Raw genomic sequence first — 22,255 nt, 5'->3', positions numbered from 1 at the left:
AAAATTCTTAATCAACGGCAAAGCCATGTGGGGCAGTTTTTAGAGGTAATTCCATTGACAACCTACCACTTTCCCTTGAATCATTTGATTGGCTTTGCTGATGGATCCTACCTGAAGTTAGTGATGATCTCTAGAGAAAAAGGCAGTATCCTGCTAATCTTGCTGGGTGCTGTGAAAAAGGTGAAACAGAGGGCTTTGGTTTCCGATGCGGTGACCAACATTAGGTCACCCCAGAACTTTCATGAGACCACCAAACAACTCAAGGTCACATCAACTGCCTCCATGTAGATTTCTGAGTGTAAAGCTCTTGGGATCATAAACAAACCAGTACCGAGAACAGTGACAGGCTGTGCCACATCCCATTCTAATCCAGATGCTGAGTAGTAGTTGAGTGCTCAACTTTCTACCACCTGGGCACAAGTTTGAAGACACTGATAATTTACAATTTTTACTATGTGCCTCATCTTCATTAGTAATTCAAATCAAAGATATGATTTTCTCCAGCTGAAAATAATGAATTAGTCAGTTCCTTCTATGCTGTAAGGGTTATTCTAATTTTGTTAGAAAAAAAAATGTGTATAAAGAAAACACAATTTAAAATAAGGTCTTGAAATTGCTTTAAAGAAAGCTTTATTTACTACATACATCCTAAGAATGTATTGTAAATGAAGCAAGATCTAAATAAACTTAAAAGCTTTTCAAATACAATGCAACTAAAGATAACAACTAAACTGCTAGCATGTTTGAAAACAGAGAACTTGAAAGTTTTTTTTTTTTTTAACATTTACATAGTTTGTTCTTAACCCTAAAAAAAAGTTCACATTTCAAGTTACAGACTTACCTCAGTAGTGTACATATGTGAAATGTTTTTCAAACAACAGGAACAGACAGACCATAGGTAGGTAGGAGGCTCACTGATAACTTAACTGGCTATGTCAGCAACATTTATTTTTAAGGTAGTTTGGTAGTTGCCATGTTAAGACACCATTTTTTTCCTTTTTCTTTTTTGCAAATAATTTACAGGCACATGTAAAATACAGTAAGACCCCTGGGTCAGTCTCATCCAGTGAACCTCTGTGATAATTATCCTTCACTGGAAGGAGAGTAGGAGAGTACTTCTTTCATACAAAGTCAAAGGATGGGGATCTAATCCAAACTGCATTTTGTTGGATTACTCATTACAACAGATTTGAGTTTGGATGCAGTTTGCTGGGTACAGAATCAGGAACATTGCACAATTACTTTATGTCATGTAAGAACGATGGAAAGGAAGGTTAGGAATGTTTAAAGGCCTTCGCAGGCACTCAATAATTTTATAGAATAGTTAAATAAATATTGCTTATATATAAAAAATTCAACCCACCCTAAGATGAGGGAAAAGAGGGCATTTGGGAATCTCTTAATTTAAAATGTAAAACAAAACTAAAACGTTTGCTAAGGGCACTATCCTATTATTAATCCACAATAAGAATGCAGCCATCAGCAAAATTCAGTGAGTAGAAGGTTTGATGGAATCTCCAATATGACATAAAAACACAACTGTGGCCGTGCCATCTATTGCACACCTCACTTCCTTGATAGAACCTTTAAAAAAAAAAAATTCCAAGTTGGTGTATTTCATAAAGTAGATGACAATCTTAACATTTTACTGTATTTTACATTCACTCTGCTAAACAAAGGCCTTTAAACAGGCACAAAACACTGCAACAATACATTTACTTCCTACTAAAACAAAACTGTTCAATAACATTGAAATAAAATGGTTTCATTTTGCATTCAACTAGGTACCATGAACTTCTGCAACATAAAACAGCTAAAAACAAGCATTAGGAGATATTTACAAACTATCTTTTACTCCTGCAGGTCTCTCCTCCTCCTCCTGGCTGTGCACGCCCCAATTCAGTTCACCTGCCACGTGCATGGCAATGGAGGGAGGCCCTGTTCAATAAACATAATATTTCCAACACCGTGACAACCACAGACATTTCGCATGAAACATGATAAGGCAACTAGAAGCATATCTGCCGACAAGAGTCTTTCAGGGTCTTGTCTACAATAACATTCTCTGTCTCTACAAACTTACACTTCAAAACAAATATAATAAAATAAAAGCATTAGGAAAGGAATGAAAGTTGTATATTGGACAATTAAATAGCTATGCAAAGATGTCTTATGCAAACTATTAAAATCTTGTGCTTACACATACTCTGCTATTGAAAATACCTCCCAACCAAACCAAATGCCCCCCAAAAACCAAAAACCCATAACAAAAAACCCCAACAAAAAGAAGTATAAAAGTCATCAATGTTTTCTCTGTCACAGTAATTAATTTGTCCTAGACTTGCCAAACACGAAGGTGGGACTGGGAACAGGGGGACAGGGTGACTAGTGGGTGGGGAGAGAACCTATGTAAGAGCAAAGGCACCTGGAGAAGGAGTAGGGACCCAGGGTGATGGTGGCAGGTGAGAGAGCTTTCCAGTGTTTGGACTCAGAAGTGCGACAAGTCTTTCAATGTTGGCTTAAGGAGAGGTCGAGTGTTTAAAAAACAGAACCGTCATGGATAACACATAGTAACACCCGTCAACTTTTAATTCCAGCAGAAAATAGAGGTTTCACTCATTTTAGAATTGCACTTTCCAGTATAACTTTTAAAATAACGTCTTATGTAGTATTTTTAAAGCACTATTGTTTGTATCTTTAAATATTGAATATATTTTTCAAAATAGTTCCCTAGCTGCTCAAGTGTGCTTTTTAATATATAGTTGATATATTCACTATTGAAGGTACTACAAAATAGAAATCTCTGGAGTGCAGAAGTTAAGAAAATAACCTTCATACTGAAAATATATCCTTAAAAATACAAAAACGAAAACCTCTACACAAATGTACTACAGCGTACAAATTTTTAAGAGATGGTGTTTAAGGCACAAACCATTGCAAGCCTCTTAGAAATGTACGAACACAGGTCTGCTAAATTGAAAACAGTCTTAAAAAACTAGTGAAAACTTCATGTATATAAAATATTCCAGTATGGTATCTGATAACATTCTTCACGTTCGGGTTTCGTGTGTGCTAACCCAACACGTTCTTTCTTCATAAATAGTAAAGTGTTCCTTCAGTGGTCATGGTGGGTGGATCTCAGTAGGTCTGGTAGACGTCGTGGATGGGCACCTGGATAGCAGCGGCGGGGAAGGCCTGAGGTATGTAGCCTGCGTACCCGCTGTAGACGGCGGCCGCCGCGTTCTTCTGCAGCGTGGCGATCGTAGCTGTGGTCGGAGCAGCAAATGGCACATAACTGGCCCCGTAGATCCCGGCAGCGGGAATTCTCTGAACGTTTGGCGCCACCGTGTACACTGGAGTTATTGGGCGGCCCTGAGGAGGAGGGAGAGAAAGAATCCTTACTGATCACGTGTAGCTACCTATCCATTCATTCATTCATTCATTCAACTCCCAGGGGTCTGGAGGAGAAACAGACAGAGAAACAAAAGTTGCCATTCTTGGGCTTCCCTGGTGGCGCAGTGGTTAAGAATCCGCCTGCCAATGCAGGGGACACGGGTTCGAGCCCTGGTCCGGGAAGATCCCACATGCCGCGGAGCAACTAAGCCCGTGCACCACAACTACTGAGCCTACGCTCTAGAGACGGCGAGCCAGAACTGCTGAGCCCACGTGCCGCAACTACTGAAGCCCAGGCGCCTAGAGCCTACGCTCTGCAACAAGAGAAGCCACTGCAATGAGAAGCCCGCGCACCCCAATGAAGAGTAGCCCCCGCTCACCGCAACTAGAGAAAGCCCACACGCAGCAACAAAGACCCAACGCAGCCAAAAATAAATAAATAAATTTATTTAAAAACAAAGCAAACAAAAGTTGCCATTCTCAGGGCAGAAAGGCAGAGGGGTAGACAAACAATAACTGTAAGGGAGTGAGACAGGAGCCATTAAAGTAAGGTAAAGTTGCATCCTCAAGGCTCATCTGAATTCAGCTGGTGACACTGACGGAATTGGAATGCTCAGGGAAAGTTCCAATGCTCTGGAATCTTCTGCCCACCATTCCATGCAATCAGCCTATGCCCCAGAGTGAGCGAGAGATGGGAGTTGAGGTCCACCCTTTACTCAGTTGATCTCACTGTAACTAAGAAGAAATATTTTTCCTAAAATACATGCCAGCTGCCTCAACTCATACTTAACTGAAGAAACATGATGTTTCAAGAACGGAGAGAAAGAAGCATAGTCTGTGACAACTTTATGGAACAAAGTACACAGATCTCCAAAGGGTCAGCTTCTTAAGCTGTGACCTAAAAAGATTGTGACCCAGACACGATTTTCAGCAAATGTGATCTCTTCAACCATCTCCCACCTAAGATATGACACCACTATATAAACAAATTGCTGTAGAAGGTTCGAGAAGGAGCCAACTAACTTGAGGAGCCAGAGAAAGCATCTCAGACGTGGAGACATTTGAGCTGGGTTCTGGAGAATAAGGTGGGGTTTCTACATGAGGAGGAAGTGGGGAAAGACAAGCTAACTGAAGCTGCCGCACTGCAGCTGCCGTGCTGGCTCTGAACGTCCCTGCTGCTTCCTTCCCTCCACTTGAAAGTGTAACATACTATGTTTTCAGAACAAATAGGAGTATGCAGGGAAGACTGTGGTTCAGTATTTCCCGAAGTGTTTGCTATGGAGCTCGTTCTCTGAGCTGCTTTATGGAAAAGTAGATAGATGTTTGGTAAAATAAAACACACATATAACAAAACATCCGGTGCACCTTATGTTTCATAGAATGCCCTCTAGTACGTGCTGCTGTGGTCTCCTTGTCTTAACGTATCTTTAAAATAGACAATTCAGGATATGTGAAATGGAGAATTAGATTTAAAAAAATTACTTCTTCCTGGATTTTTATAAAGGAATTACTTATCATTCCTCTACAATACCTGCAAATCAGAGTCACAAAATTATGTTCAAAGGAACTTCATAACCTAAGAGTCATTTCTTTTAACTGTAACCAAAATAATAATTATACTAAATGATAACAATAACAGAGAGATTATAGTCTGCTAGGCACTATTCTAAGTGCCTTATTTGTACGATGTTATTTTTCTTTGAAAAATATTTTTTTACCTATTTCTTTTTTTTTATAAATTTATTTTTTGTTTATTTTTGGCTGCGTTAGGTCTTTGTTGCTGCGCGCGGGCTTTCTCTAGTTGTGGCGAGCGGGGGCTACTCTTCGTTGCGGTGTGCAGGCTTCTCATTGTGGTGGATTCTCTTGCTGCAGAGCACGGGCTCTAGGCACGCGGGCTTCGGTAGTTGTGGCTCACGGGCTCAGCAGTTGTGGCTCGCAGGCTCTAGCGCGCAGGCTTAGTAGTTGTGGTGCCCAGGCTTAGTTGCTCCACGGCACTCCTAACCACTTCACCACCAGGGAAGTCCCGGTGACACAGCTTTTAAGCAAGGGGATGTGTGACTCTGGAGCCTGTGCGTTTAGCCTTGCATTATCCTGCCTCCTACAATGCAGTCACAATGAATATCTTATTAGAAACGCTTTATGACCAGGCAGACAATCTTCGAACTGGGAAGACTGTGGTTTATAGCAAGACAGCAAGCCATCTTTTCCAAATGTGTGGACATCTCTTTAATGACAAATGCACAAAGGGAAGGAATCACAGGGAAGGTGACATCTGAGAAAAACCTTTCCATGTGCTACAGTGCAGCCCAACACCTGGGCTCAGGTGAATGCAATGGGGTGGGGCTGAGCGTAGGGAGTTGGGGAGGAGGAGAGAAAAAGACCTCAATTTTTGCTCCTCTCAAAAAACGAATGGTTATCTTTGCTCTACCTATACCACCGACTTGTTGTGAAGACTGAGAACACTTTGAGAAATCAACGTGAAAAAATGATCGCCTACACTTGCAAGTTTTTTTAATTGCTTGCAAAGGCTATATGAAACTTTGGATATAAAATGGCTAAACAGGAACATCCCTGAGCACCTGCAAAACAGAGGAGGAAGATCGAAGGTGTTCCCCAAGAAGGTTCTGGAAGCCATGCTGGGAACTGATTTCCAGTGTTGCTCCACTCCAAAAAGTTTTCTATTTACTGATCCGTGGAGCTTAAAATGCTCCTTGGGAACTTCCCTGGTGGCACAGTGGTTAGGATTCTGCGCTCCCAGGGCAGGGGGCCCGGGTTCGATCCCTGGTCGGGGAACTAGATCCCACATGCATGCTGCAACTAAGAGTTTGCATGCCGCAACTAAGGAGCCCGCCAGCCGCAACTAAGATCCAGTGCAACCAAATAAATAAATGAATAAATATTAAAAAAAAAAAAAAAAAGCTCCTTCCTCTGCTGCAATTTGGCAGAGAACACAGAGGCGGCAGAGGACTGAACATGTCAGAGAACCCAGGTCAATGAACTCGAGGCAGGACACAGAGTACTTAGATCTGAGGGAGAGTGGCAGGGTCACACACACTCAAAGAAGCCATTCCCACGTTACAAATGAAGTAGCTCCAGGCATTCTGCAGAATATACCGGAGAAGGAAACAATCTCCATAGGAATCAACTGTTAATGACAGCACACTGAACGAATTCCCAAACCACAACTTCGTGTAAAGACCCCACGGCAGCATCCAGCGCAGACTGACATAAGATAGAAACGGTCTGCATTCCAGAACGTGATCATGAAGCCTGGAATCTGGGCTCCACCAGAACTGTGACCACGCAGCAAAGACCAAAGTTCACGAGTTTCTTAGTAAAGAGGAATTAGAAATTATTAGCAGAATTCCACTAAGTAATGCCTGTAGGTTACTGTATATATTTATAGTCAGGCCACAGGAATAACTGCTTTGTGAGTCATTTCCAACCTATTCCTTTTTTTGGCTTTTTGCAGTTAAAGAATACTTGACGATATATTGATAGATAAATAAACTTCACATGGCCTGACCCTTTCTGAATAGTGCAGTCAAGACTGGGGCTCAGCGTGGGCAACAGCAAGCAAACAGCAGGCTACTGTGAGGGTTCACAGCCTGGCTTTGTTTCGGCATCACTGAGGAGCTGGGACAAAATATGGATTCTAGAACCCCAGCCCAGTTCTGCTGAACTGGAATCTTCTGGGGTTTGAATCTAAGAATCTCTGTTTTATCAATATAAACATGTCCCCTGGATAATTCTTACCCAATTAGATAAAAGACAGCCCCGGCCTGAGTTTTTACGCTTGTTGATAGATACGGTAGTTGAGATTCACTGCCTCACAAAGGAGAGCTTCAACAAGGTTATTTTTCTGTCTGGATGAATGATATATCACATAGGTATTCCCTGTGTGCTACACATTGCAGATACAAAGCAATATAAGACGTAGCTCTTGCTCTGGAAGAACTTCGTTTTAATTGGGGAGATAGAACACACTGGCAGTCAAATGCCAAGTAATACTGTAGGTAATGAGAAGTACAGGAGAGATGACTTCCAAGGTGAGATGGATGGGAAAGATTCTAGAGAAGAAACCACAGAGAGGAGAACACTGTGAGTGAGTAGAGGTGGGGAAGGAGGATGGAATGCTAAGACTGGATTGGGAGGAGATATGGGAATAGTTGGATATGGTTGTAAGAGAGGAGTAAAGGCAGATTTTGTAAAGTTTCATGTATCTTTATCTCTATAGACATTTCTCTCTCTACAGGCACACATATACATATGTATACATGTATACATATGTATATATACATACAGAGAGAGGGAGGGAGGGAGCGTGGAGGGAGGAGTAGAACTTTAAAGAACTCTTCATTGAACTATAATCTGGAATGCGAAAACGTGAACTATCTCCTGGGATTTTGTGTGTCAGCTCCTTAACAATAAGAACATGAGTTAAAAATTATCCAGTGTCATAAAAAAAAAAAATAGTATGTATAATATTATGACACTGTGAAAAACTACACATGCCATTTTTGCATATTGCTTCCCATCTTTAATACAGTGATGATATTGGGGTAGTACAATTATTACTAAAAATTTTTCTGTCCTGCCATGATTTATCTTACAAAATTTGTCTGTCATCCAGTCCCATAGTTCTAACAGAGAGCTAGGCACACAGTAAATTCTCCTGTGGAATATTAAATGAATCCACGACACAGGAGGCCTCACACAAACGCAACGACCGCAGCAAGAACCCTACCTGGAAAGGTGGTGGCGTGGACACGGCAGGGATGACGGCGGCGGCCGCGGCCGCGGCGGCTGGGTCTGGCTGCACAGCGATGGGGCTGATCATGTGCTCCATTGTGTGGATTTTACCATCTTCAATCATCTTAGGAGCCGGAGCTGCCTGAAACATGGAATACTGGGCCCCGATGGCAGGGATGGCCACTGCAAGAGAAGTAAGAAGGAAACACAGGTCAGTCATCCAGTCACTGAGGGAGGTCCATCACTTTCTCAATGTTTTTAAAAACCAAGTTTAGCAGCCAAGGGCTCTCCCTGCTAACTAATGCTCCCTCAGTACAGGTGCTACCCAAGAGGAAGAGAGAGAAGGTGGCAGCTATCCCCCTCCCCTTGGCTTGACTTTCAAAAGGAAACACGTAGGTACCAATGGGGTCTCTCCATAGATCATCAGGGAAGGAAAGCTTAGAGTTAGATTTCTGCACCCACATTTCCTACTGCTTCTAACAGAAAATCGCATTTTGACTCTTACTCTTGAGGTCCTACAGAGCAAGAAAGGGCCTTCTAATTCTGAGAAAACAGTCTCAGAATAAGAAGTGAGAGCAGAGGCTCGAGGCCCAAGAGTGTGAGAAGGAGACTGCTGGTTCCTTATCACTCATCTAACTCGTTACCAGACCCGCTGCCCTTTTCACTTTCACCACGTTTTAAAAAGCTGGTGCTGTTGAGGGTTTCATTTTGAGAACTCAGAGGTCTGTGTACATCCTCCCCACCCCACATTTCAGATTTCAGTATTACTGACTCAAGGAAAAATACATAATAAAAAATGGAAAATTCCCTAATTTTCTAATGGCCAGTCATAATAGCGAAGCAGTAGAGTGACTGCTTTTTTTGGTGGTACCTGCCAATTCAAAGACATGTTTCTGTGAGTCAAGTCCAAGGGGCTCATTTCAACCAGAGATTCAAACCGACAGCAGTTATCGAATGTCAATGTATGATAAGGAGAGGTAAAAAGAAAAAAAAATACTAGCCCTGATCTGGGGGAGTTTGCGTGAGTGTGTGGTATGTGTGTGTTGCAAGGAAGAGCAAGAATATTGAAATGCATACACAAAGTAACCTTTCACTTATGTTTTTTCTCCAACTGTAAGTAATTTCTTCTAATAAAAGCTGAGGATATAAGGTAAAGAGAAATGACTGTGGGCTAAACAATGATACAGCCATTCAATAAAATATACCTAAAATCTTAACCAAATCTTTTACCTGCCTTTCCATCCATATGATCTTGTGCCCAGATACTTCACTACTGCCCTGGTGTTCCTCCTAAAATACATAGTTCTGATTTTCTAGATTAATCAGAAATAGAGGTCAAGGGGATAGGGCCCAGAAAGGGTTATAAGTTTGAGCTATATTTGAGTTGTACTAAGCAACTCTGGATTATTCTGGCTGTCAGCTACTCCATGCCTCAGAACACAACTATATGCTTAAAGGTTGTTTAAGAGTTCTTTTCTCTAGTTAAATCTTTTTTTTTTTAACATATTTATTGGAGTATAATTGCTTTACAATGGTGTGTTAGTTTCTGCTTTATAACAATGTGAATCAGTTATACATATACATATGTTCCCACATCTCTTCCCTCTTGCATCTCCCTCCCTCCCACCCTCCCTATCCCACCCCTCTAGGTGGTCACAAAGCACAGAGCTGATCTCCCTGTGCTATGCGGTTGCTTCCCACTACCTCTAGTTAAATCTTAAGCTAATGCCAACAGGAGTCCCTTTCCCAACAAGTAGAAGTGACAAGTCATGTATCCAGGCTCTGCTTTATGGAATTACAGAGAGAAACAGGATCTGTTTTACACTGCTTAAAGCACCAATGGCATTTATAAGGAAATCCAGTCTAAGGAGTCACTTACCTGCAGAAATTGCAGAATTTTTTCATAGGCATTAAAAAAAAAAAAAAAATCACCGGATTACTTCAAAAGGAAGCTCTACTGGGAAAATGCTTTGTAAGCCCTATGTGGCCAATGCCAACCTACGCCCCACTCGCACAGCTCCCTTGAGTCTGTTTCAGCCAGGGGAAGGAGTGCAGACCTCAGGCAACAGAAAGTCAGAGAGGCTGAGCTTCGAAGCGAGGATGTTCTCAAAGCGTTCTTCAATCTTCCCTCCATGAGACCGGGAACAGGTCTGGAGGAGGGTCAGGGTGGAATTTCTCATGTGTTTGGGGGCTTGTGTGGTGTGTGGGAGTCTGTGCTATGCTCACACTGTGGAGTTAAAGAAAGCTCCTTGCAGGTTAGGGTCAGAAAGACCTGTTTCACATTAGGCGACCAATGAGCACTAACAATGTTGGAAAACTGGTTTGTGGGGCCTGGTTTGTGGAGGGTGGAAGCAAAGTTCAAGGTCCCTGGCTTGAATTACTTGAGTGCCCCTACCCCCAATCTACTGATCCAGCAAAAGGTGGAAATGAGAGCTGGAAATCATCTGCAAAAACTTTCACTGCTGCTCCCAGGCATTCTGGTTTGTTAAGACCATGACAAGAGACAGTGGTGTTATTTGCTCCTGAAGGGGAATTTTCTAACCTTCCCAGCAACTCTCAGAACTAGCAAAGAAATGCGCCTTCTGGCTGCTGATGCGTGTGGTAGAAATAGGCTTGAGTAAGGAGAAGAAAGTTTTTAGCTGGTAGAAGACACAGAAGAGACTCGTGTTCTTCTATCTCTGCACCCCCCCATCCCAATCCGCCTAGTTGAGAATCTGCCTAATTGAAAAAAAGCCTAACAACTGGTGATACCCATTGGAAAAACCCACTATCGGAAAGTTTGACTTGAACGTGGTCAAAACTAGACTATCTCCCTAAATTCTAGATGAGAAGGCACAGGAGGCCACATTCCTTGCCTAATCTCCGGTTGCCTTTGAGAAGAGGAACCCATATGCAGATAGAAGTACCCAAGGAAGTCACTTCAAAGAGAGAGCTGGGGTTCAGGCTGAAAAGATCCATTCTCACTCCGGTTTATACTGACCTGTACCAGGTTTAATGGCAACTGGATTGACGGCAGAGATTTCCAAATTCGGTACAAGTTCATATCCTTTTTCTTGTTGTTTTCCTTTTCCTTCATGATATCGGCTATATATACCACGGCCAGCAGAATATCCCCCAAGGTAGGAACCCCTGGGCCCTGGGGCTCTGTTGCCAGCTGCACCTCGACCCCGGCCTCTTATGCTGCCTGCTTATAATAACAACACAAAACACGATGAGCTACCAATAGCAACAGTACAGGAGGCGGACCTCAGCTCAAGGTTCTTGGCACTTAGGTGTTTGCGCTGGCTCTAAGCTGCAAGTGGCTACACCTCTGCCCTTCAATGAGCTGGAAGATGGTTCACACCTTCTGTCCCAGCCTAGGTGCACCCTAAAATGTCTGCTTAACGCAAGAGATGAACTTGAAGGGTGAGTTCCTAGGACTGCAACTGCAACTCCAGTAAATAAAAATGTTCACACACTGTAACAAAGTTAGTTGTGGAAGGGGAACTGCTAGTCACCTTTCTCATTTTATGCGTGAGAAAACAAGCCTCGGGAGGTCAAAGGGGCTGACTTAAGTCACAAAAGCAGTTAATCAGAGAACAGGACCCAGAGGCTAAGCATTCTGCTTCCCAGTGTAATGCCTGGTTTCATTACGGGCTAGCCAGTGACTACAAACAACAAAACAACCCAAACAAAAAACCCAACGACAACACTGTGCCCCCTAATCCCCAACATTCTAAAGACTTCATTTCACACGTAGTTTTTAACCTAAGAACCCAGAGCCTTGCGGACTAGCCCCACGGTGGGTAGGCCCTGGAAAGGCTGAGCGCAGGAAGAGCTTGCATGTGCCCACGATTCTACCACTCATCCCACACATACTAACGATCTGCATTCCTCTCAGTGCTGTAGAAGTGCATGCCTTAAGCGCCAGCAAAGAACAGAACCCAGAACCCACACCCAAACGAGGCTGGGTAGGGGGGTCGCCGTCCACCGGCTTGGTAAATGACAGCCACCACACCCCTGACGCCGCCCGCCTGGCAGACGCGGATCCCTGGGCCTACCCAGGCAAGGAGTCCCCACTAACCTTTCACGAAGTAGTCCCTGTTGGGCCCAATGAGCGCGTTGTAGGGGTAGCCATAGTAGGCCAGCGTGTAGGGGTCGCAGGAGTACACGTAGCTGGGCTGCTGCACCATTGCCGCCTCGGCCGCGCCGCCGCCCTTGGCCGCCTTCTGGTAGCGGGAGTACTGCTCCTTGTCCACGGGCTTGGCCAGCGTCACCTCGAGGCACGAGCCCTCCAGCTCGGTGCCATTGAGGTTGTTCATGGCGTGCACGGCGTCCTCGCGGCTGGCAAAGTGCACGAAGGCGTAGTCGCGGATCTTCTTGACGCGCTCCACGCAGCCCGGGTTGAACTGGCCGAAGCTCTTCTTGATGGTGTCCTCGGTGGTCTCGATCATGAGGTTCCGCACGTAGAGGATCTTCACGGTCTCCATCACGTCCTCGTCCACGTCGATCTCGGGCTCGGCCCAGTCCACGGCAATCTGGTGGCCCCAAAGCTGGATGCGGCCGGGCATGAGCTTGCGGCGCGCCATGGCGGCGGCGCGGTGGCTCTCGTACTCGACGAAGGCGAAGCCGCGGTTCTTCATCTTGTCGGCCGCGCTGGCGTAGACGATCACGTCGAGCACGCCCTCCGTGACCTTGGCGATCTCCTCCAGGATCTCCTCGCGCTTCTTCATCTTGGGGATGCCGCCGATGAAGAGGCGGCAGTTGTCTACGCTGCAGCACACGCCGAGCAGGCGGCCGGGGCGGATCTCGTAGTTGTTGAGCTCACGCACGGCGCGCTTGGCCTCGTGCTTGTGGCAGTACATGACGAAGGCGTAGCCGCGGTTCTTGCCGTCGAAGTCCATCATGAGGCGCAGCTCGTAGATGCGGCCCACCGCCTCAAACACGGGCACCAGCTCGTCCTCGTACACGTCGCGCGGGATCTTGCCCACGAAGACCTCGCAGCCGCGCTGCGGGTGCGGGCCTTCCCAGCCGGGCGGCGGGCCGCCGTACTTGCGCTGCCCGTTCTCCTGCACCATGCTGTAGCCCGTGCGCTCCATCAGCGCCAGAAGCGCCGCCTCGTTGGGCGCGCCCGCCACGCCCTCGGGCACCTTGGCGGAGGACCCAGCGGCCGACTCGCTGCTCATGGCTGCGGTGGAATCCTCTGCGGTCATAATGTCAAAGGCATCCACGGCCCGGCGGAAACCTGGGGGAGGCAGGAGGGAGAGGGTGAGTGTGGAATCTGCACCGAGTTGAGTCAGAACTTGACTTTTTTTTTTTTTTTTTTTTCTTTCTTCTTCAAAGCCATACAAGACTCAAGCTTAACTATCAGGTGGTTGAATGAGAAATAAGATGGAGACCGCTCTAGATATGCGGCAGCTCTAAAATAGTCTAAATTGGGCAAGGTGTTTTGCAGGAAAAACCAGAAGTGACTCGGGGGAAAAAAAATCAGAATGAGCAAGTACTTCCGCTTAGTCAGTAACCCAACAGCTTTGAAGCATAGAGAACCTGCTCTCATCGTTGGGGAAAACTTCACGTTCTTGCGGCAGTTGGCAACATCTTTTGCTTAATTCCTGCACTGTCAAGTCAGATTGACTTCCTTTTAGTTACAGCATTTTACCCCCTTTATTTCTTTGACAGACAAAACCTCTTTCTTTGCTTTCTTTTTTAAGACAGCCTTTTTCATTTAGGAATGAAAGGAGGACAATGTGTTTATATTGTTAAGGAAAAAACCGAGGAGGTGTTACTATAGAAGATGCAGAGCTGTATGCGGAAGCTTTTTACAAGGAAGAAATGGAACACCCACATTACCAAGGACTTGTCCTGGGAACTGTGCTAAGAGCTGGTAAGTCTGATTTTTACGGTGTCGTTCCCTATCAGCAAAATTCTTGGTATGAATCATTCATGGATTTGGAATCAGTGCACAAAGAGCTAGATTAAGTTCAGGCTGGGGGACTTGTGAAGCAGGAACGACCTGGTAAACTACACTATAGTTTTCAGAGAACTGTCACATGTATTATCTTATTTGATCTTCTTAATCTCCTTTCATGGGAAGTGATATTATCATTAGTCCCAAATGTCTATGGGGAAATAGGCTCAGAGAGGTTGAGTAAATTGCTTATTTCACACAGCAAGTTGATATCAGCTCATATCAGGACTTGATTTCAAGGCGTATGGCTCCAGATTCCATGTTCTTTCTTTGAAACCAGTGCTGAGCAATAGAACTTTATGTGACGATGGAAAACCTGTCACTAGCCACTTGTGGCTATGTGACTATTGCAGAATTTTTCATTTTACTTTAAAATTAAATAGCCACACCAGTGCAAGTCTAAATCATGCCACCTCCACTCCTATAGCATAGGGCTCATGGAAATGATTTTAAGTTATACAGTGAGATGATCACTAGGAGCTTCGTATTTTGCGTTTGTAAAGAACAGCTCTGATTTTCAGCTTTTGAAAAAATGAAGTTTAGTTCATTTTTTTGGTCTATGATAGTATTCAAGTAAATTTTATGGAAATTAGGAAAAATAAGAAAAAAAATTATTCCTAATTCTCCTACCCAGTGATAGCCACAATTAAACTTTCCCAGCTTTCTTTCAATAGTTTCTTTTGGGGGGGTGGGAGAGGTGGAGCTGGGCTTCCAATAAATTTACATCCTGCTGCTTTACTTCATTTTACAAGCATTCTTCCACGCTCTTAAAACTGTAAAAACATAATTTATAATAGCTGAATAAGGTTTCATCATTCAACTAAATTTTTTCCATTTTTTATCATTTAAAAAAATTTACAAGGCCAGACACTATAAAACTCTTAGAGGAAAACACAGGCAGAACACTCAATGACATAAATCACAGCAAGATCTTTTTTGATCCACCTCCTAGAGAAATGGAAATAAAAACAAAAATAAACAAATGGGACCTAATGAAACTTAACAGCTTTTGCACAGCAAAGGAAACCGTAAACAAGACGAAAAGACAACCCTCAGAACTGGAGAAAATATTTGCAAATGAAGCAACTGACAAAGGATTAATCTCCAAAATTTACAAGTAGCTCATGCAGCTCAATATTAAAAAAAACAAACAACCCAATCCAAAAATGGGCAGAAGACATAAATAGACATTTCTCCAAAGAAGATACACAGGTTGCCAACAAACACATGAAAGGATGCTCACCATCACTAACCATTAGAGAAATGCAAATCAAAACTACAATGAGTATCACCTCACACCAGTCAGAATGACCATCATCAAAAAATCTACAAACAACAAATGCTGGAGAGGGTGTGGAGAAAAGGGATCCCTCTTGCACTGTTGGTGGGAATGTAAATTGATACAGCCACTATGGAGAACAGTATGGATGTTCCTTAAAAAACTAAAAATAGAACTACCATATGACCCAGCAATCCCACTCCTGGGCATATACCCAGAGAAAACCATAATTCAAAAAGAGACATGCACCCCAATGTTCATTGCAGCACTATTTACAATAGCCAGGACATGGAAGCAACCTAAGTGTCCATCGACAGATGAAGGGATAAAGAAGATGTGGCACATATATACAATAGAATATTAGTCATAAAAAGAAACGAAATTGAGTTATTTGTAGTGAGGTGGATGGACCTAGCGACTGTCACACAGAGTGAAGTAAGTCAGAAAGAGAAGAATAAATACCGTATGCCAACACATATATATGGAATCTAAAAAAAAAAAAGAAAAGGTTCTGAAGAACCTAAGGGCAGGACAGGAATAAAGACGGAGACGTACAGAATGGACTTGAGGACACGGGGAGGGGGAAGGGTAAGCTGGGACGAAGTGAGAGAGTGGCATGGACTTATATATACTACCAAATGTAAACTAGATAGCTAGTGGGAAGCAGCCGCATAGCACAAGGAGATCAGCTCGGTGCTTTGTGACCACCTAGAGGGGTGGGATAGGGAGGGAGACGCAAGAGGGAGGAGATATGGGGATACATGTATAAGTATAGTTGATTCACTTTGTTATAAAGCAGAAACTAACACACCATTGTAAAGCAATTATACTCCAATAAAGATGTTAAAAAAAAATTTACTACTAGGAATTCTACACAAGAATATTAAGGGAAATTTCAAGGATAATTAAGGTAAGTTTGATCATTTAAAGAAAGCAAAGCAAAACAAAAGAAAGTATAGGGGATACAACAGAAGATATTTATTTGCCCGTTGGCCAACCAATACTTCTTTGGTTCATTTGCTGTAACATCAAGGGCCAGTACAGTTTAGCAGCGGTCCCCAACCTTTTTGGCGACAGGGACAGAGTTCGTGGAAGACAATTTTTCCACGGATGGGGTGGGGGTGGGGGGATGGTTCCTGGATGATTCAAGCGCATTACATTTGTACACTTTATTTCTATTATTATTACATTGTGATATATAATGAAATAATTATACAACTCACCATAATGCTGATAGGAGGAGGCGCTCAGGCGGTAATGCGAACTATGGGGGGCAGCTGTAAATACAGATGAAGCTTCGCTCGCTCACCCACCTCTTACCTCCTGCTGTGTGGCCAGGTTCCTAACAGGCCAGGGACCGGTACCGCAGAGGCTGGGGACCCCTGCAGTTTAGTGGGTTAGTGACTGGCCACTGGAGCCAGAATGCGTGGTTGTGTGTGAATCCTAGCTCTAACACTTCCTAGTTGTATGACCTGGAGCAAGGATATTCAGCTACTCCATGCCTCAGTTTCCCTGTCTATAAAATGGGAAAGATGACAGCAGTATTAACTTTGTTAAGTTTAGAGAAGTGAGTTAATACATACAAAGCACTTTGAACTATGCCTGGAACATTGTAAATGCTCAAGAAATGTCAGTTATTATTCTTCATCCAAACTTCTGGGTAAAACTTCAGACCAGTTCTTTCAGTTTTAGAGTAATTTTGACACTTTCTCAGTTCTTTAAAAACATCTGTTTGATACAGCTTCTATTCTTACTTTTAATTTGCTTTGCTCTTCAATTGCTTGAAGGCTGGTTTGGCAACAGATCCAGTTATCATGAAGCCTTTTTTCTGGTATAAATTTGAAAATATACATCAGTTCCTGTAGTTTTCATGTTGAAGCAGAAATTTCAATATCAAATTTGAACATGAAGATCTTTCCCTCCTTCCAAAAGGAAGATAAGGATATATTCTTAAGAAGATTATTTGTACAAACACATATGCATTTATAATCTGTGACCTGGGAAGCAAATGCCAGGTACATATATAAACATATATGAGGGAATTCAAGATCTTACGTATTTGTCCTACATAAAACAGTGACTAAAGTCCAAAGGAATAGTCCTTATCGCTCTGCTGAGAGACGTGGAGTTGACTTTTTATTTTCCTAAAATTGTACTTTGAAACTACCATTTAACACAAAAAAAGTTGTGTAACAGTCAGGCTAGAGGAGTCATTCCCAATTCCAGCCCCATTAATTTCACCAAAAATTCTGCTGCTTTCAGTAACATAATCGTCTCTTTTAAAACAGCTATAGCTTATTTTCCTACATCTACGAGCCAAGAAAAGCCTTTTTTCCTGAGCTTTCATCATCTGGAATAAGTGAATCATGTACTGGCCCCCTTTCCCTTTTTTCTTTGGCCACTAGGAAGTTCAGGATTGACTTTGTCACTTTAGTTTTGTAATTGTATAGGACATCACAACACACTCTCAGGTTCATCTAATCTTGGCTATTGGTTCATTTTTTTTAGTCTTCTATATCCCCAGTGCCATGAATTTAGCTATGTATATTATTCATCTTATTGTTTTCATGTCCTTGGAAGCCATCTCACATAATTTTGGCGTTAGGAGAGGAATAAATGCACATATATGTGAAAAAATATATATATATATATATAAAATTTGCATGAGATTGAAATTAATGTAGTGTTTAAATGAACTATTTTTTACACTAACTACAAACACTGGCATAAAAACAACTGAGAACCAGAATGAGATACCACTTTGCATCCATTAGCATGCCTATTATAACCAACCAAACATAGAAACTAACAGAAAACCAAAATAACTGTTGGCAAGAATGTAGAAAAATTGTAACCCTTGTGCATTGCTGGTGGGAATGTAAAATGGTGCAGCTACTATGGAAAACTGTGTTGTGGTTCCTCAAAAAGGTAACAATTATCATACGATCCACCAATTCCACTACTGGGTATATAACCAAAAGAACCGAAAACTGGGACTCAAACAGATATTTGTACACCAATGATCATAACAATATTATTCACAGTAGCCAAAAGGTAGAAACAACCCAAAAGTCCATTGACACATGAATGGACAAACAAAATGTGGCATGTATACTCAATGGAATACTATTCAGCCTTAAAAAGGAAGGAAATTCTCACACATGCTGCAGCATGGATGAACCATGAAGACATCCTAAGTGAAATAAGCCAGAAACAAAAGGACAAATATTGTATGATTCCACTTACATGAAGTACCTAAACAGTCAAATTCATAGAGATAGAAAGTAGAATGGTGGTTGCCAGGAGCTGGAGGGAGGGAGAATGGGGAATTAGTGTTTATGGAGTTTCAGTGAAGGATGATGAGAAAGTTCTAGAGATCGCTGGTGGTGATGGTTGCACACCAATGTGAATGTACTTAATGCCACTGAAATGGACACTTAAAAACAGGTAAAACGGTTAACTTTGTTATGTCTATTTTAACACACATGCTAAAAAAAAAAAAAGTGAGAAAGCTCAGAGATGCAGAAAGAATAAAAATACGATTCCATAAAATAAGGATTTCATTAGAGGCCATTTAAAAATGGTACACATTCAATAAAATCTTATGGGCTACGAACTCCATTCTTCTCGTCTTTATAAGAAGATAATGCACCACAGTTAAATAAATTACATGGTGTGCTGTTCAATGAGTTTTCAAGGCCAAAGGCATAGATATGTGAAAGATATATGGTTTATTTAATGCCTTAAAAAAGGGCAACTATACGGCGTTAGCCATATAATCCTTCTGTCAGAGATGAAACAGAAAACTTATTACAATTAGACATGCTTTAGACCAGGGCTTGGTAAACTGTGCCATGGGCCAAATATAGCCTGCCATTTGTTTATGTAAATAAAATTTTATTGGAACACAGCCATACTCTTTTTTTTTTTTTGGAGATGGTTGCTTTTGCAGTACAGTGGTGGGGCTGACTAGTTCAGACAGAGATTGCATGGCCCATAAAGGCTAAAATGTTTACTCTCTGGCCAGGTACAGTAAAAGTTTGCCAACCTCTGCTCTAGGAGATGTGCAGAGAACATCAATGAGACTAAGTAACAGAGATTCCTATTGCTAAGCATTACAGTCACTTTTCCCTCTGTTTCCTATGCTGAGCAGCGACTTAATTTCAGGACAAAGTTTTAAGTTCTAACATATTTTAAAGAGTCTTCTTGAGCTGCCTTCCCCCCTTCATTCTAAGTTGTTTCCCATTTAACTACATGGTCAAATTTATGAGGCCTAGAAGAAGAGACATCAGGTAAAGATTGTTGGCTCAGCTCCTAACACTTTTATGTGAACAATTTCTTAAGATTTTAAAAGTGACACAAACACAGAAGGGTTTGTGTTCATTTATTCATTCATTCTGCAGATATTTACTAGGCACCTACTATGTGCCAGATACCTGTGGACCTCATCCTCACGGAGCTTACCTTGAACCCACAGTGTGGCTTAGAGTCTGTACCACAGCTGAGCTAAGTTAACTCTCACCATTGGGCTGAAATGATCCACGCAAAGCTCCGAGTGCTGAACCTAGCACCAAGTGCTCAAGAAATGTCAGCATAAGAAATCTGAACTTAGAAAAACATATATGAACTTGAGGTTATTAGACTCTTACCCCTATGTAGGATTCTTGTGTTTACAGGGAAATAAGCAAGAGGTTACCCCAGCCAACTTTAAACCAGTCAGAATGAGAAGCCTAGCTTGTGAGTTCTGGTGTAGACTGGCATATCAGAGCCTCCCAGATTCCGTTCACTGCAGGTAAGCTGTCTGGCAGTGTGATTCTCCATTGGTGATGTGGGCTCAGGTGTCCAAGTGTAAGCCTGTTTCTCACCTAACCCTTGGCTACAGCAGTTTGCAAGAGGCTCTTCAGAAAGAACCTGAAGAGACTTGCTGCATTGGATGCAAATGGTGCAGTCGTTCACAAGGATGCCAGATCCCGAGGCAGGACCCTCCCAACACAGAGCCGTGCTCGCACACACTAAAAACGCATTAGTCTTCATTGAAGGCTGCTCGCATTAAACAAACATGGCAATATATTCAAAACAAATCATTTATTCACAGTTTGGCATGTAAAACAGAGGAGAATATACTTTCAAATCAAGCTATTATTATTCTGAACTATTAGCTAGAACTTTTGTTGTCTTTATTTTAGGTTGAGTTTGAGCTTGTTGGGGTAACATAACACTTTGGGGTTAACTCAGACTTAAACCAGAAATCATCAAGGATTTGAATTCCCTTAGTACCAGTTTAGAGTACATTTCAGTAAGATTTTAACTTTGAAGTGGACTTTTTTTTTTTTTGGCTGCACTGTGCGGCCTGGGGGATCTTAGTTCCCCCACCAGGGATTGAACCCGGGCCCCCAGCAGTGGAAGCGTGGAGTCTTAACCACTGGACCGCCAGGGAATTCCCTGAAGTGGGACATTTTAGAGGGCAAGGGATAACACTGTAAACACTGTACTGGGAAATATTTCCAGTGTTTACCAACCAGTCTTTACTTAGGATCAAAAACGAGCATGAGTTTACTCTAGAATTATGCAAACTACCAGTGAGCTTTGGTTCACAGGTGTGTGTGTGTGTGTGTGTGTGTGTTTAATATGCAATTTGGAATTGGAATTCTTGGGATAGTTTTATTCGCTGACCAACAGACACACTGCAATTTGAAGTTAATATGCAGTGGCGAGCAGTGTCTTCCAGCACTAGATGGAATTTAATCCAGTAGAAGGTTTTAGAATGTATTTATCCAAGAGGTAATTCTATCTCTGTTTGCAGTGAGAGTTCTATTCTTATGTCCCCTTATTTATACCATAAAATGTTTGTCTTTACTAATAGTCACTTCTTAGGCATGACCTCATATACACAATGTATAGATATAATGAAACATATGCCATTCTGGTTAAGAGCAAAGACTTTGGAGTTGAAGAAACAGGAGTTCAGATCATGACTGTGCCACTTACTCGCCATGTCATATGAAGCTCCATGTCTACAGCTCTAAGATAGCGCTAGTAATAGCACCCATTTCAGAGTATTGGTTCCAAGATCAAATGACGTTTAGTGCCACACATCAGGGGGAACAGAATCGAAGACCAGCTTCTGCAAAAAGTTTCCAAGATTTGGCGTCAGGCTAAGCGGTTATCTTACTGCCCTGTGTCAAGTTACCACCACCCATTAAAGTAAACAGCAGAGAGCACACGCCCACCACCAGGCAGGCCTCTGGCATGGGAACATTTCTGTTACCCCAGAGTCTGAACGTGTCAAAGAAGTCCTGCTCAAACTGGAGGCAGAACACTTGGAATTTACCTGGGGTCCCACACAATAAGCTGAAGACTGAAGCCCGGTCTACCTTTTTTTTTTTTTCCTATCTCAGCCAGCACCCTTGTGCTAGTTGAAGGCGTGATCCTTGGGAGACACAAAAATCCTCCCATGACTCTCTTTTATTTAGGGAAAATTCTGGAAGGCTAAAGAGGCACTAGAATAATGACATTCTGGGCCATTCCTTCTGTCGGATCCTGGCTAATCTGAGAAGAGTTTAATTGTGTTGGTGCTTAAACTGTATTGATGCTTGTACAGATTTTGTTACGGCAAGGAGCATCATTCAGTGAATGGCTGATAAACAGATGAAAGCCAAGAGGCTCACTTTTCCCAGGCATTTCTATCAGCACATCCCTGAAAATGAGGCATTTGGCTGTGGGTTCCCAAGGACGCTGGCTGCGTACCAGGAGAGGGATAGAACCACCCACTCCAGAGAGGTGGCGTGGGGGAATTTTCTATGGGGCTTTGGCAGCACATAAATACCCATTAAGAATCGGCTATCCGGTTCCCTTTAAATAAGCATTACACACGTATACTTTTT

General features: G+C 42.7%; 1 protein-coding gene across 2 annotated transcripts; it reads right to left on the bottom strand.

Annotated features, from left to right (window-relative positions):
- Nucleotides 1-700: 700 nt before the first annotated feature.
- On the bottom strand, nucleotides 701-21,457 carry RBM47 (RNA binding motif protein 47). Of its 2 annotated transcripts, none has more exons than XM_068543065.1 (5): nucleotides 21,360-21,457; nucleotides 12,209-13,369; nucleotides 11,126-11,332; nucleotides 8,141-8,328; nucleotides 701-3,372 (listed from the first exon to the last, which is right to left on the bottom strand). In XM_068543065.1, exons 1-5 carry the CDS (start codon nucleotides 21,364-21,366, stop codon nucleotides 3,139-3,141), a joined length of 1,797 nt encoding a protein of 598 aa, XP_068399166.1. In that variant the 5' UTR covers nucleotides 21,367-21,457; the 3' UTR covers nucleotides 701-3,138. The 2 variants fall into 2 exon arrangements, with proteins under 2 accessions (XP_068399166.1, XP_068399168.1); XM_068543067.1 differs by having other exon boundaries at nucleotides 11,126-11,329.
- Nucleotides 21,458-22,255: the final 798 nt, after the last annotated feature.

The sequence above is a fragment of the Eschrichtius robustus genome, chromosome 4, assembly GCF_028021215.1.
Source record: "Eschrichtius robustus isolate mEscRob2 chromosome 4, mEscRob2.pri, whole genome shotgun sequence".
In the NCBI taxonomy this organism is placed as follows: domain Eukaryota; kingdom Metazoa; phylum Chordata; class Mammalia; order Artiodactyla; family Eschrichtiidae; genus Eschrichtius; species Eschrichtius robustus.
Note: the sequence above shows the minus strand (reverse complement) of the source record. Positions and strands in the feature narration are given on the sequence as shown.

Excerpts from the sequence above, each read along its gene's own strand:
- RBM47 (XM_068543065.1), bottom strand. Across the intron at positions 11,333-12,208 it reads CAGGGACTACTTCGTGAAAG|CAGGCAGCATAAGAGGCCGG; the intron begins GTTAGTGGGGAC and ends TGTTATTATAAG. Across the intron at positions 8,329-11,125 it reads TGCCATTAAACCTGGTACAG|TGGCCATCCCTGCCATCGGG; the intron begins GTCAGTATAAAC and ends CTTCTCTTGCAG.